This window comes from Hyalella azteca, unplaced genomic scaffold (genome assembly GCF_000764305.2).
Source record: "Hyalella azteca isolate HAZT.00-mixed unplaced genomic scaffold, Hazt_2.0.2 contig14857, whole genome shotgun sequence".
Lineage (NCBI taxonomy): Eukaryota > Metazoa > Arthropoda > Malacostraca > Amphipoda > Hyalellidae > Hyalella > Hyalella azteca.
The window spans coordinates 110,000-122,794 of NW_025944728.1; the positions used below are offsets into that span (position 1 = coordinate 110,000).

Below are 12,795 nucleotides of genomic sequence, written 5' to 3' on the forward strand. Positions count from 1 at the left end.
AACGTACATTTTTCGTTACATCACCAACACAAAGCACCAGCAGCACAGAATTGACTAACACTTGAACGACAGCCATGTTACCGATGTGAAAAGTTTAACCCTATCGTATGTGACGGGACTTCTCGGTCCCAAGCCACTACAGGTACGAATAGCATTGACGACAGTGAATGTATCCAAGATCAAAGGGTTAAATATCTTAGATTACCTAAAGGCTAAATATAATTGCAATGCAGTAGATCCAGCAGCTACCTACCGGTCAAACAAGTTCGAAGCAATGAACCAATGGTCAACTTGTAGCCAGGCTTTAGGAGAACAGAGGGAAACCTTAGCTCTACTAGTGAAGTAACCTATAATCTCTGAATATTAAAAACTAGTTAACTGAGTAGCATCCAATACATACGTCATTATAATACAAGTTTTAGGGGGCGTAGTTTAAATCAACGAAGCTGAGTATTCATTAGGTGAGCTGAGCCTCCTTCAGAGAACGCCGAAAAAAAGGAAACAAAATTCATTTAAAGTATTTTCTTGTATGAAAACATTGCCCATTTTATATAGCGCTCCAATGATTTGAAGTATTTTGTAGGTTTTCTAAACTTTCCAGTTTACATTAGCAAGTTATGTTCACAATGAGTAATAATCGACAACAAAATGCAAAAAAGCACAAAAAGCTTTATACAAATTTGCTTTCCCAAAATGGTTTAAAAATATTTTATAAAAATCACTCGGGTGCCTTACACATTTAAAATGTGAAAAAACTAAGCTTCCTCATTATGAGCTTGATCATACGAGGGTACTTCAAAATATTCGTTAAAAATTGACATAACTGAAAATTCTATGAAGAGAATATGACGACAATGCAACAGAACAATCCTATATAAATGTTTTATAACGTGTTCTCATATGGGCACTTAAATAAATGTTACAAAACGCGGGACGCTGTTTTAAAGTAACATCCGTTCGTGCAACATGTCTGCCGATATCCATGCCAGGTTAACATCAAATTCATGGTAAAGGTTGGATGAAACGACTAAATAACCTGCTCTTTGGAATAAGTTTCTAGTGAGAGTACTTCAAATAAATCAGCAACTTACAAATGGATTAGTTGTTTCAGAAGCGGAAGACATGAGACCAAAGATGACTTCTGCAGAGGCAGGCCACGCACATCAGTTTGTGGCGAAAACTTAGTTGCTGTTCGTTTCGTGACGAGCCGTGTTTTGGTTGCACGCTGGGGAGGCGAAGCAACTCTGCTTTATACATTGGAAACATTTAATTGGATCTTTTTCTGACGCGAATCGTGACCGTGGATGTGCCATGGCCCAAGTATTACGATTCTGAGGACAAAACTCAATCGAAGCAGTGGCTGCACAGATGTAGAAGTGGGCCAGTCGAAGGAAAATACGAGCGCTCAAGAGGAAAGGTCATGGCCACAGTCTTCTGGGGTGCAGAGGGGATCTTTTTCGCAAAAAATCGCCCCAGGAAGCTCCATCCGCGCGTTCTCTTCCAACACAAGGCAGACACACATATGGCGCTCGGCAGACAAGAGCTGTGCTACGCGAATTTCGATAAGAAATTATTCGGCATTCACCTTATAGCCCCGACTTAGTCTCATTCGACTGTTTTTTTTATGCATTAATATTTCCCTCAGACACTAATTGAGAAAAAGTCCGCCAAGAACGCATGTAAGGGGCAAGGGCGAATTGCTTCATCGTAACAAGAAACGCTTCGTCGTATAAGTGTGCAACTTGCCTGTGCTCCTAATTTCAGAACTACCTACAGGGGCTACGCTAACAGTTTTGGCACAAATATTACGACCTTGACAATAAATATTTTCTAATAGAACCACAATAGCTCAAAACAAACATAGAACTTCTCAATCGTTTTAGTGAAAAACTAACAACTACTTATAGATAATTAGAAATTTAAAAGCGAAGAAAACGCCACAAAAATTCAGCATTTCTCTATTGAAAACGTTTTGGAGACCAGCTCCATCGTCAGTTCGCCTGTAGATTTAGGTTTTCACTTCTGTTGTTTTTTTTCTTATGACTCTAAACTTTGTTAATTTTCTGACTGTATTTGTGTTCTAGATTTATCGAACTGACGATGGAGCTGGTCTCCGAAACGTTTTCAATAGAGAAATGCTGAATTTTTGTGGCGTTTTCTTCGCTTTTAAATTTCTAGTGAATCTGCGATTCAAGCAGTCTAGTGACATTACTACTTATAGATTACTTAGTACTTACGCACGGAGTAAACGTCAGGTGAATTTGATCCTTAATCAAGAAAGGAGTTAGAAACTGCGTTGGCCGGGACAATGTTTAAGTCAAAATACAAGAACCAATTCTGGTTTACTAATCTCGAGCATCACAAAGAATTAGTTTCTTTTTTACGGCGCACTTATATTCAATACAACACAGATGTCGGGACGCACGCTGGTCGCCGAGTGTCGTTGGTACGGAGGAAGGCAGCGTAATGAAGCGGCTGTAACACACAGCAGCTGTACCTGTAATGTCAGCTGAGGTTCTGGCTACGGCCAACGTGGATTTAAACATCGCACACGCGCGTGTTGCGTCTAAGCTTTATTTAGCGGTGGCCTCAGAAAATAATATTAGCGTAGCAAATACGCGCCAGTTCTGCGAACTCCACTAGATTATCTACGCATTGAGTATCAATGAACTTATAGGGGTCACATGCATTGATTGTACACAAATTAGTTCGATAATTTAATCTAGTTCCTTCACTACGTCGTCAGAAAACAAGGATTGCATTGTTACGCCATTGAAATCAGAAATGAATATCGGTGATGTTCGTAAGTCAGTGTAGTTAAATGCGCAGAAATAAGAAGCGGCGAACTAAGAATGTCTCGAGCGTGACCGTGGATTCCGTTCCCTCTTATTGAGATTTTGATCACCAGAACATAAAAACAGAATAATGCTTCACAATAAGGAGACATAATCTGTAGTCGATTCTAACGATTGTTCTAAGCAAGATCGGTTACCTTTAACATTACCGAGATAAGAATGCTATGCAATCTCAATAAAAATTGTTTAAACTATACATTTTTGGGGGGCAGTTGAATACTTACCAAAGGCTTATCAGAGAACACGATACTTCAAAGCAGCTTAAATAAGCTACGACACTTTACTTTGTGATCAAGGACTCCCAAACATCCCACTGAGCTTGTGCATGTCACGTAAATTTATTTCAATTAGTTTCTCCCCAATTTTATGAGTATGACGAACGCAAGTTCAGCATAGAGAACAAAGAACTTTCTGTTAAATAAGATTTAAGAAGCAGCATCCGCTACAGATACATAATTTCTATGCGACCGTTAAGCTCATTATGAAAAATACACAAATCTGCCAACCTTGAACAATGTAAAAGAAAGATAGCGGACTTGATTTCTTAAGGCCTCTCAGTTTCATTGAAGCCGTGCAAACAACTGTGCTCGTATATATAGCTGAATTAAACTGTAAACATTCTCTTAATCCTTTTTCTATAGACTGGGGGTATTTCTCGTTACTAGGCCTTATGATCACAGAAATAGCATGGTTAATAGTTAATGTATCCGAGCACCAAGGACCAAGTGCAGCTAGACAGATCAACAAAGTAGTCGGAGATTAAAGTCATGAGCGCAGCCAGACGAAGGTTACGAGTATTAATGTAGGTCGCGTGTCAGCGGGGGGAAGAGACCACTCAAGTCTTCTTTAAATTATTCCCTACTTTATGATTAATTTCAAATTTTAATAAATAAAGCTGAAAAGACAAAACGAAAATACATAACATATACGAGAAGTACGCAATATTCCAAAAAAACGACAGGTCATCAATAAACTAGGGGAATACGATATTGAATTAAAAATAATTTTCAAGAAAGCTACATGCGGAGAGCAAGGCCAATATTTGGAGTGAATTGAGGAAGGTAATGGAAAACACCATCGATACCATTACTAAATATAACGTAAAAATGATAATCTTGAAACTTTAATAACCAAAAATAGGATTTACGTTACTAATACAAATAACATAAAAAATATAACTCAGTACTCACTGCAGTGAATGACAGAGAGCGCATTTTCTCGTCGACGAAAACATTAATTCACGGACGGACAGACAGACGGACATAGCGAGCACAATAGTGCATTTTTTCATAAATGAGAAAATGCACTAAAAAGAATAGTTCTCGAGTCATCTCAACTGATACACCAAACCATAAAATTACCGAGCATGTATGGGTAAATCATGAAATAAAAGCGACGATTGCGTCTCCACAGACAAATGATTTGATGGTCGCAATTAATTTGAGGAATGTAACTCAGTACTCACTGCAGTGCGTGACAGAGAGCTTATTTTCTCGACGAAAACTTGAGGTCACGGACAGACGGACGGACAGACAGTCGGACATGGCGAGCACAATAGTGCATTTTTTTCCATAAATGAGAAAATGCGCTAAAAAGTGATAAGTCTTGACCTAGGAAGGCCGCGACCTACTCGCCAGCATGTCAGTGCTCATGCCAACCAGGTCATGAGCTGCGTCACGGCGCAGACTTAAGTGGTGCACCGCAAACATGTGCACTCGAGCAGTGAACGCGTTACCTTGCATACAACTCACATGGCAGCTTTGGTGCTCTAGAAAACGAGCGCTGTTGCTCCATAAACACAAACAGAGCGACCTTGCGAGTGTCCTTAAATAATAAGCTATTTTAAAATTTTTAAAATTTTCAACAATAATTAAGTGTTAAGATTGGATTCAAAAGTATTTATCCAGCTGATGTATGACATGGCAGCTTTGGTGGCCTTAGAAAACGAGCGCTGTTGCTCCATAAACACAAACAGAGCGACCTTGCGAGTGTCCTTAAATAATAAGCTATTTTAAAATTTTTAAAATTTTCAACAATAATTAAGTGTTAAGATTGGATTCAAAAGTATTTATCCAGCTGATGTATGACATGGCAGCTTTGGTGGCCTTAGAAAACGAGCGCTGTTGTTCCATAAACACAAACAGAGCGACCTTGCGAGTGTCCTTAAATAATAAGCTATTTTAAAACTATATTTGTAAATGTGTGTTGCCCAGCTACCCTGAAGACATAGGAAGCGCTAAGGGACAACAGTAAAGCTGGTTTAAAACTCTAATCTGTTGTCTAAGGCTCTATAATTATAAGACACAGGAAGTAAAATCAAGGATCTCTTACTTCTCATCATTGGTGTAGCGCTGATGCTGCTGTGCTGTAATAGTACTTCTGCCAGTAGCCATTTTCTCTACAATTTAGCTGCTGGTATCTTGTATTAGTCACAAATTGCTTCAAACTATAAACAACAGTTGTTTTACCTGGAAAATGTTAAAAAGAAATAAATATTTGTAACATTTCAAGTATGAGGAATTAAGGATGGTTTGAATTTTCTCTGCAATTACTCCAAGTTTATCAGTTTTCACTTTAAAACTTTAGGCTTTAGTTTATTTGTTATCATTGAAAAAGAAATTTTTTGTTATACCTTAGTCATTCAAGTCATTAATGGACTCCAAATTGTCAAAAATGCAATAAAATGACTGATAAACACTAACTAGTTAATGCACTAGTTAAATGAATAACTAGTTAACCAGTCAATGCAAATAACATACAGTACATAATCATGGCACAAAGGTAATTTATTTCTAGCGGATTTGTCCATATTAATTTCAAGACAAAGAAAATTGCCACAGCACCTATAAATATATTTTGCCAGCCTTTGCTAGAAACTAATTACAGAATTTTTATTATTAATAAAATTATCCCACAACTTCCTTTTGGCGCATGCATACCGTCAAACAGGGTACAATAATAAGGGACAATTTTTCCTTAATAACTGCTTACTATGAACATTTCATGTGCAAATTTGAGCTCATTTTAAAGGTATTTACGTGGGTTATTGTGTGGCATCTCTGAAAAATTCCATATTATATTCATAAGGTGCCAGACGCAAAATAAAAGCCTCCTGAACTAACCAAGGGCACGGGGTAATATGGGACACTTGAAATAAAACTCAATTTTAAAACATTTGAAGCGTGCAGAGTGTGATCATCAATTACTAAAAGTACTCTGAAGTCTTTCTCTTCCTTTGTTGATAATGTAGATGTAGAATAAATGACATTTTCTGTGATTTTTACTCGTTTTTCCTCTATTGACATGATATTACCTAGTAAACAAAATTAATGTACTGCGACTTGCAGAAAAAGTGTATGCTGAGAATGTGTTCTCTACAATAGAATTTAAGGTAGGATGCAGTTTTTTTCTTATTTTTACTCAAAGTATATTTTTATCCAGAGAAGAATAAATCATTTAGTTACGTGGTCGCATAATTAGATTCGAATCGTATAGTCCACTACGGAGATATACAAGTGAATATCAAAATCTAGCAGAGGATTTAACAACAGATGCCAATAGTGAAATACTTCATTCATACTACACCAAACAAATATATTGCTTTTAAAGTCACAAATAAAGTAATGTATTGATGATTCACCGAAAGTATTGGCCGGTTTGGCCACGGCGTTCGTGAGAGATGAGAAGGGCGAGAATATGAAGGGGCCAGCAGGCTCATCGCTGCACACCTTGGCGAACTTCCGCAACTGATGGCCGCTTTTGGGGGGTTGTACTTTGACGGACCTATCAAATGGATACAAAGGCATGGAAAATGGTAATTTGGTTATCATTATTATTTCAACTGTCATAACGTTGTACCTGCTAACCAGCTAATTTCTGCCTCGCCTTATAATACGGTTGATTATTCCTAACCCACCGGCAGAAGGGATACTGAGCATCCCAGTTTTCATCACTTTAAACCTACTAACCATAACCTCGCATTATAATATGGTTGATTATTCATAACCAACCGGCAGAGAGTGTTACTAAGCATCCCATTTTTCATCATTTTAAACCTACTAACCATAACCTCACATTATAATACGGTTGATTATTCATAACCAACCGGCAGAGAGTGTTACTAAGCATCCCAGTTTTCATCACTTTAAACCTAATAACCATAACCTCGCAATATGTGAGCTGAGAACTCATAACCAACCGGCAGGATACTGAGCATCCCATTTTTAATCGCCTCACACCTACTAACCATAACCTCACATTATAATACGGTTGATTATTCCTAACCCACCGGCAGAAGGGTATACTGAGGAGGTTAACAGGAGGGAGGAGGTTGTGTGGGGTTGCCGCAGCAGTAGACTGCTGGGCGATGGCTGCGACAGACCCAGAGACTGCAGAGCTGCCTGAACTGCTGCTGGAGCTGTTCGGGGCGTTGAGGGCCTGAGCAGCAGACTGTTGGGTGGAACATGGAATTATACAGAGGAATATGCCACGATACACAATATGTTGGAGTAAAAGATCATAACTATGAGGAAAACTATGACACAATATATTGTTGTAAAAGACCATAACTATGAGGAATACTACTATGACACAATATATTGTTGTAAAAGACCATAACTATGAGGAATTGGTGAATATACGAACCTGAATACACGGCATATCTGTACATATGATCTAAACCATGAGGATTGGGTGTATATGTGAACCTGGACACATGGCTTATTAGTATTACTATTAAATACCTTAACCATTAGGTATGAATTCGAATAAAGCGAACCGACTACATGGCATTTTGTTGCAAAGGACCCTTACTATGAAGTCGGGGTAAGAAGTTAAATGGTGACATTTTTGTGTAGACCAGCCGAATAAGGCAGAACAAATTGACTAAAACAGTCTAAAGGAGAGAATATTTACGTCCGTGTTGAATTCTAATTGGAAAACCGTACGAAAACTATTCCAGGTAGCCGGAGACTACTTCCTATGATGAACCTTTGTCTGAAGGTACAATTCCCACCTGCTGAGTGAGCGTGTGCAGCATGAGTGCAGCCTCCTGCCGCTGGGCTGGAGTGAGGTGGTGCAAGAGAGCAGCAAGAAGGAAGGCCTGGTGACGACAGCAGGCCTCCACCGCCCCCATGCGACGACTCGTCCCGACCACCTCCTGGATCAGCTGAACTTGCAGCGCGCCCCATCCGCCCACTGACACATGAAATATATTTTACTAATAATTAAAATAATATCTAATAGTACGTGCATAAGCTTAGTGAGACGAGACGCACTATGTCTGTCCGAAGGTACATCCATGCGATACTAGATTTTGTATAATTTCCATCTAAACCCGAGGACAAGGATTCGTTGACTAAGTTCGTGAGGGATAAATAAGACACTATCTGTCCGGAGAACTGATACGGGGTGGTTGTATGAGTTATTATATTATGAGTATAAGGCTAAGACGTCGACTGTTAGGTCGGAGTAGCTCCAAGTAACGAAAGTTACATGGTGGCGTACTTGTCAGTTACTGGGGCCTTACTAATGTTCCCAGCCTTTTAATAGACTCACGGCTTCCGCCCAATACTGAGGTCTTGATCGTGTTATCTATCACCTGATGTTGTCCATGCTGGCTCAGGTCTAGTACTTTTCCATCAATCTCCACCACGTCTAGTGAATATTACGTCTGAAATGCAGATGATCTAATCTTAGAATATAAAGATTGCCATAGCAAGAAAGTAGCACTTCCTGGGCAGTGCACTGAGTAGAGAGAGAGCCTATAGTGTCTAGGTTTAGTCTCATGTCCGGGCAGGGTGGTGGTTTAGTGTGATGATACTAAACATAAATAATATTTTAAACACATAATGAACGCACTTTGTAGGCAGTGCAGAGGGTCTAGGGAGAGCTTTTAGCCAGGAAGGATGCTGGTTTAGTGTGATGATACTAAACATAAATAATATTTTAAACACATAATGAACGCACTTTGTAAGCAGTGCAGAGGGTCGAGGGAGAGCTACTAAACCTAAATAATATTATAAACACATAATAAACGCACTTTGTAGGCAGTGCAGAGGGTCTAGGGAGAGCTTTTAGCCAGGAAGGATGCTGGTTTAGTGTGATGANGGAATATAGGACCTTTTTCTTGAATTTCGCTCCAATTAATTATTTATTCAACTACCAAATAGAAATAAGAAATGAAATAAAAAATATAACTCAGTACTCACTGCAGTGAGTGACAGAGAGCGCATTTTCTCGTCGACGAAAACTTGAGGTCACGGACGGACGGGACGGACAGACAGATAGACGGACATGGCGAGGACAATAGTGCATTTTTTCCATAAATTAAAAAATGCGCTAAAAATCCGATGCTAACCTCATGACCTGAAGAGTGGGCGTGACCTGCAGACGCACGTTAATCAAACAAGTCCTCCAGTGCTCGGTGCCTTCACCTCTGTACCAGAGCTCCACCTCTCCCTCCAGTTCACTGCTGCCAACGCTTCCTTCTGAGTTAAGGAAAATAATTAGTTGAACTATCAATTAAACTATCTCCCTCCCATCTGAACTATCGCCCTCCAGTTCACTGCTGCCAACGCTTCCTTCTGAGTTAAGGAAAATAATTAGTTGAACTATCAATTAAACTATCTCCCTCCCATCTGAACTATCTCCCTCTAATTCACTGCTGCCAACGCTTCCTTCTGAGTTAAGGAAAATAATTAGTTGAACTCTCAAGTAAAATTAATGTGAATAAAATATAGACAAGGAAGTGATCCTAAAATTAGATCAGGAAAGCGAACCTACAAATATTATAGGTATCATACAGGTTCTAAAACATATGCATCATCCAGCTACTGAAGCAAGATACTGGAAGAGGAGTGAGCTATCTAAGATTCACCTATAAATTTAAGCAATGAAATCAAAAACAAATCTACATTACTCTACTTTGTTTACACAACACTTGATCTATTCTTCACTATCAACTTAGAACAGGTTGCTTAAGGAGGATACAGATTGCTTGAGAAGAGGCTAAATTTCCACCACCGAAGAAGAGACTGGGAGGCTATTAGGAACATACTCTTCGGAGTTGCCTGGAAGTCCAAGCTCCTGGAGATAAATGCCTAAGCAATGTACAAGCTAGGTGAAGAATTATTGTATGTGTGCGCGTGAAGGAGAGCACCGAGTACCAAACAACGAATATACGAAAATATAACTCAGTACTCGCTGCAGTGAGTGACAGTGAGCGCATTTTCCCGTCGACAAAAACGTGCAGTCACGGACAGACAGACGGACGGACGGACAGACGGACGGACAGACGGATAGACAGACGGACGGACATGATGAGCACAATAGCGCCTTTTTTCCATAAATGAGAAAATGCGCTAAAAAGAGCCCCGAACGACGCATTGTTCCAAGTTACAGGCGTATTCCCACAATTAAACGAATGAGTTTGATCAAGCATACAGCAGCGGCCTCTGGGGATAAAGAGAACAGAAGCTGAAGTGCCTAAATGAGGAAAACATTTGTATTCGTGTCCCGGGACGGATGAATTCCCTGTGGAGTAGAAAAATGTCGGTGCATTGAACGCCCCCACCAACTTTGCGCTGGTAAGCATCGTTGAGAGGAAAAAAAATGTTCCTCGATACCTCAAGGTACTTAATAACTCCAATCTACGAAGGATGTGCAAGACACAAATCCCAAAATTGCAGGCCGGTGACATTAAATTTACAGGTAATCAAGGTGCTTGAGAAAGTCATTGCCTGTAGGTTGGTGCAGTACATGGAGGAAGCTGACCTCAACAGGCGAAAATTGTTCCTGCTGGTCCCAGTTACTGGGGAATCGCAACAAAATTCTTGCCAAACTGGAAGAGAGTGCCGGCGAAGACGTAGTATATTTGAACTTTGCGAGAACTATTGACAAAGTGAACCATGCAGTACCCTTCATAAAACCAAGACAACTGGTGGTCGGAGGAGAGTTATTGTCGTGGATTCATAACCTCTCGACAGACCAGAGCTGTTTTTGTTGGAGGCTCGAAGTTAATCGAGGCAAAGGAGAACAATAGAGTTCCACAGGGAACGGTACTCAACCTGATCCTCTTCCTCATCCACATCGTCGATACAGATGTGAAAGTTAGCCACGCATTCGTCATTCGCGCACAGCACATCACTTAAATGCAGCAGCACTCACTGGAACAGGCCTCCTTGGAGTCGCTACTCGCTGCCGACGAGGCGCTCTCCCTGGACCGCTGAGATCGGTTGCTGCTGCCACCTGATCTGCCCGACAACATCGACCCTGACGAGTGGGAGCGTCGACCCCCCAGAGGCGCAAGACGCATCGCCCCCCGAGACGTAGACATCAGAGACGAGCACGGCAAAGAGGAAGCCACCAAACTTGCACCTATGATAAGATATTGGAACGTTTCAATGGAAAACCTAAATAACTAACCAAGCTAGCTGCATATTAATCCAGTTCATGAGCAAGTCTTAACTATTTCATTTTGATACTCTTGTTTCAAAATCCTATTTGCAAGTCACTACGAATATCTGCCCTGATGTTGACTCTTATAAGTACAATGGGGCTTAGACTTTAGACATCTTAGACCATCACTTAGACTCTTAGACCATCAGTGATTTAGTTAACCAGTTGTGCGACCAACGAGTGATGTGATTGTAGTGATTAATTATTGGCAGATAGTGTTAGTAGATGACTCATTCATATGTGTGCCCATTATTAGCACCCGTCACCTTCAATTCCGGTACTGCGGACTAGGATTAGATATTGATATTGGTGCTTGTTTCTGTATTTCGCTAGCCAGTGACCATATTCAACCAAGGCTCCATTTTCATATGCTTGTATATCTTAGGGTGATTGAGCTAATCTTCACATAGCTTTTGTGAACCCCTGCTGACCGGACCGCAACACCGCGTTTACCCTACCCTGTTACCTAGATGGTATTACTTAACAAGTTTAACATGAAAAATTGGTCAGAAGCCACCCATGAACATGATGAACTTATATAGAAAATATCATTAATATGTACAATTAGAGCAACAACTTGCAATTTTAGGCAAATTCTGCCTGATTGATTCCAATCAAAATGAATAGGTACCTACTAAAACAGCCAAATACAATTTAGCCAAAATCAGCCAACTTCAACTTATCTTAGGGAAAAACTGCTCAAATTGGTGAATTTGGCAATAAAATGCTAAAGTTCATTTCTAAGTCCTAGAATAGTAGAAGTAGAACAGTAAAGTATCCTGGAAGTGGAACCCAGCATTATCATAGCTACATAATACATTCATACTAGTAGTAGCCTAAGTAGGTAGTACCTACATAACCTACTTAATTTAGGAAATTGGTTTAAATCTTGAGTAGAGTAGGTAGGTACCTAGACGAGGAAATTAATGATGAATTTTCTTTAAAAATCTGTGGTTTGTCACTGTCGCGGTCGCCATGCCGCCATTACCACCGGCAGTCCAAAAGTCCGGTAGCCCGGTAGGTCACCCGTCTGTGAGACTGTGACCTGTCCCGTCAGTATGTCTATGACTGAGCAAGACTAAAGTCACAACAACTTCATCAGTGATCAGTCATCAGACTCATCAGTCCATGCCTTTGCCGGACGCGGGGGGAGCTATGTGGAATCACAATGGTTAAAGAAGTTATAAATTACTTTACTATACGAAATATTCAGACAAAGTTAAATAGCACTAACTGAGCAAGACAATCACGTTGCAGCCTTGATGTCCCCGAAGACTATCGTAGATTCAATCAAAATGACACGGCACTTCTAGGCGCAATCGTCATTTAGCTTCCGATTTTCATGGGCACGATTGCGTCACGCAATGAGTCTGCAAACTAACAAAATAAAACTCGGAATTTGAGTGCAATTGTTGGAAGTATGTTAAAAATGCATTTTTTATAACATATGGAAAATATCTGTTACAAACGAAAGGATTAGGAA

The 12,795-nt window shown here is 40.1% G+C and overlaps 3 protein-coding genes across 5 annotated transcripts in view; all 3 read right to left on the bottom strand.

Annotated features, from left to right (window-relative positions):
• LOC108679354 (pollen-specific leucine-rich repeat extensin-like protein 2) overlaps positions 1–5,328 on the bottom strand; it is a 29,127-nt gene extending 23,799 nt beyond the window's left edge. The window contains exon 1 of one of the 3 annotated variants that reach the window (XM_018167960.2): positions 5,187–5,328. In XM_018167960.2, coding sequence (XP_018023449.1) covers positions 5,187–5,248 — 62 coding nt within the window. In that variant the 5' untranslated portion in view covers positions 5,249–5,328. Of the gene's footprint in view, positions 1–2,237; positions 2,380–5,186 lie in introns of those variants that run through there. The other 2 variants (XM_047884202.1, XM_018167964.2) reach the window with 2 other exon arrangements.
• A 1,003-nt stretch (positions 5,329–6,331) lies between these two features.
• On the bottom strand, positions 6,332–8,918 carry LOC108679351 (protein brunelleschi-like). Its single transcript, XM_018167956.2, has 5 exons — positions 8,896–8,918; positions 7,870–8,051; positions 7,144–7,304; positions 6,496–6,638; positions 6,332–6,354 (listed from the first exon to the last, which is right to left on the bottom strand). Coding segments are annotated over exons 1-5 (510 nt in total). The 5' UTR covers positions 8,897–8,918.
• Positions 8,919–9,194: 276 nt separating this feature from the next.
• LOC125179069 lies at positions 9,195–11,223 on the bottom strand. The gene is made up of 2 exons (XM_047884203.1): positions 11,022–11,223; positions 9,195–9,343 (listed from the first exon to the last, which is right to left on the bottom strand). Exons 1-2 carry the CDS (start codon positions 11,188–11,190, stop codon positions 9,195–9,197), a joined length of 318 nt encoding a protein of 105 aa, XP_047740159.1. The 5' UTR covers positions 11,191–11,223.
• Positions 11,224–12,795: the final 1,572 nt, after the last annotated feature.

What these genes read in the sequence shown, in the direction of transcription:
- LOC108679351 (XM_018167956.2), bottom strand. An exon ending in CTCAGTATACCCTTCTGCCG is followed by an intron (nt 6,639 to 7,143) that starts GTGGGTTAGGAA and finishes TCCATTTGATAG; the next exon opens with GTCCGTCAAAGTACAACCCC. An exon ending in CAAACCGGCCAATACTTTCG is followed by an intron (nt 6,355 to 6,495) that starts GTGAATCATCAA and finishes ATATCTCCGTAG; the next exon opens with TGGACTATACGATTCGAATC.
- LOC125179069 (XM_047884203.1), bottom strand. Translation starts at nt 11,190, where the DNA reads ATGTCTACGTCTCGGGGGGCGATGCGTCTTGCGCCTCTGGGGGGTCGA. An exon ending in CTCCAAGGAGGCCTGTTCCA is followed by an intron (nt 9,344 to 11,021) that starts GTGAGTGCTGCT and finishes TCCTTAACTCAG; the next exon opens with AAGGAAGCGTTGGCAGCAGT.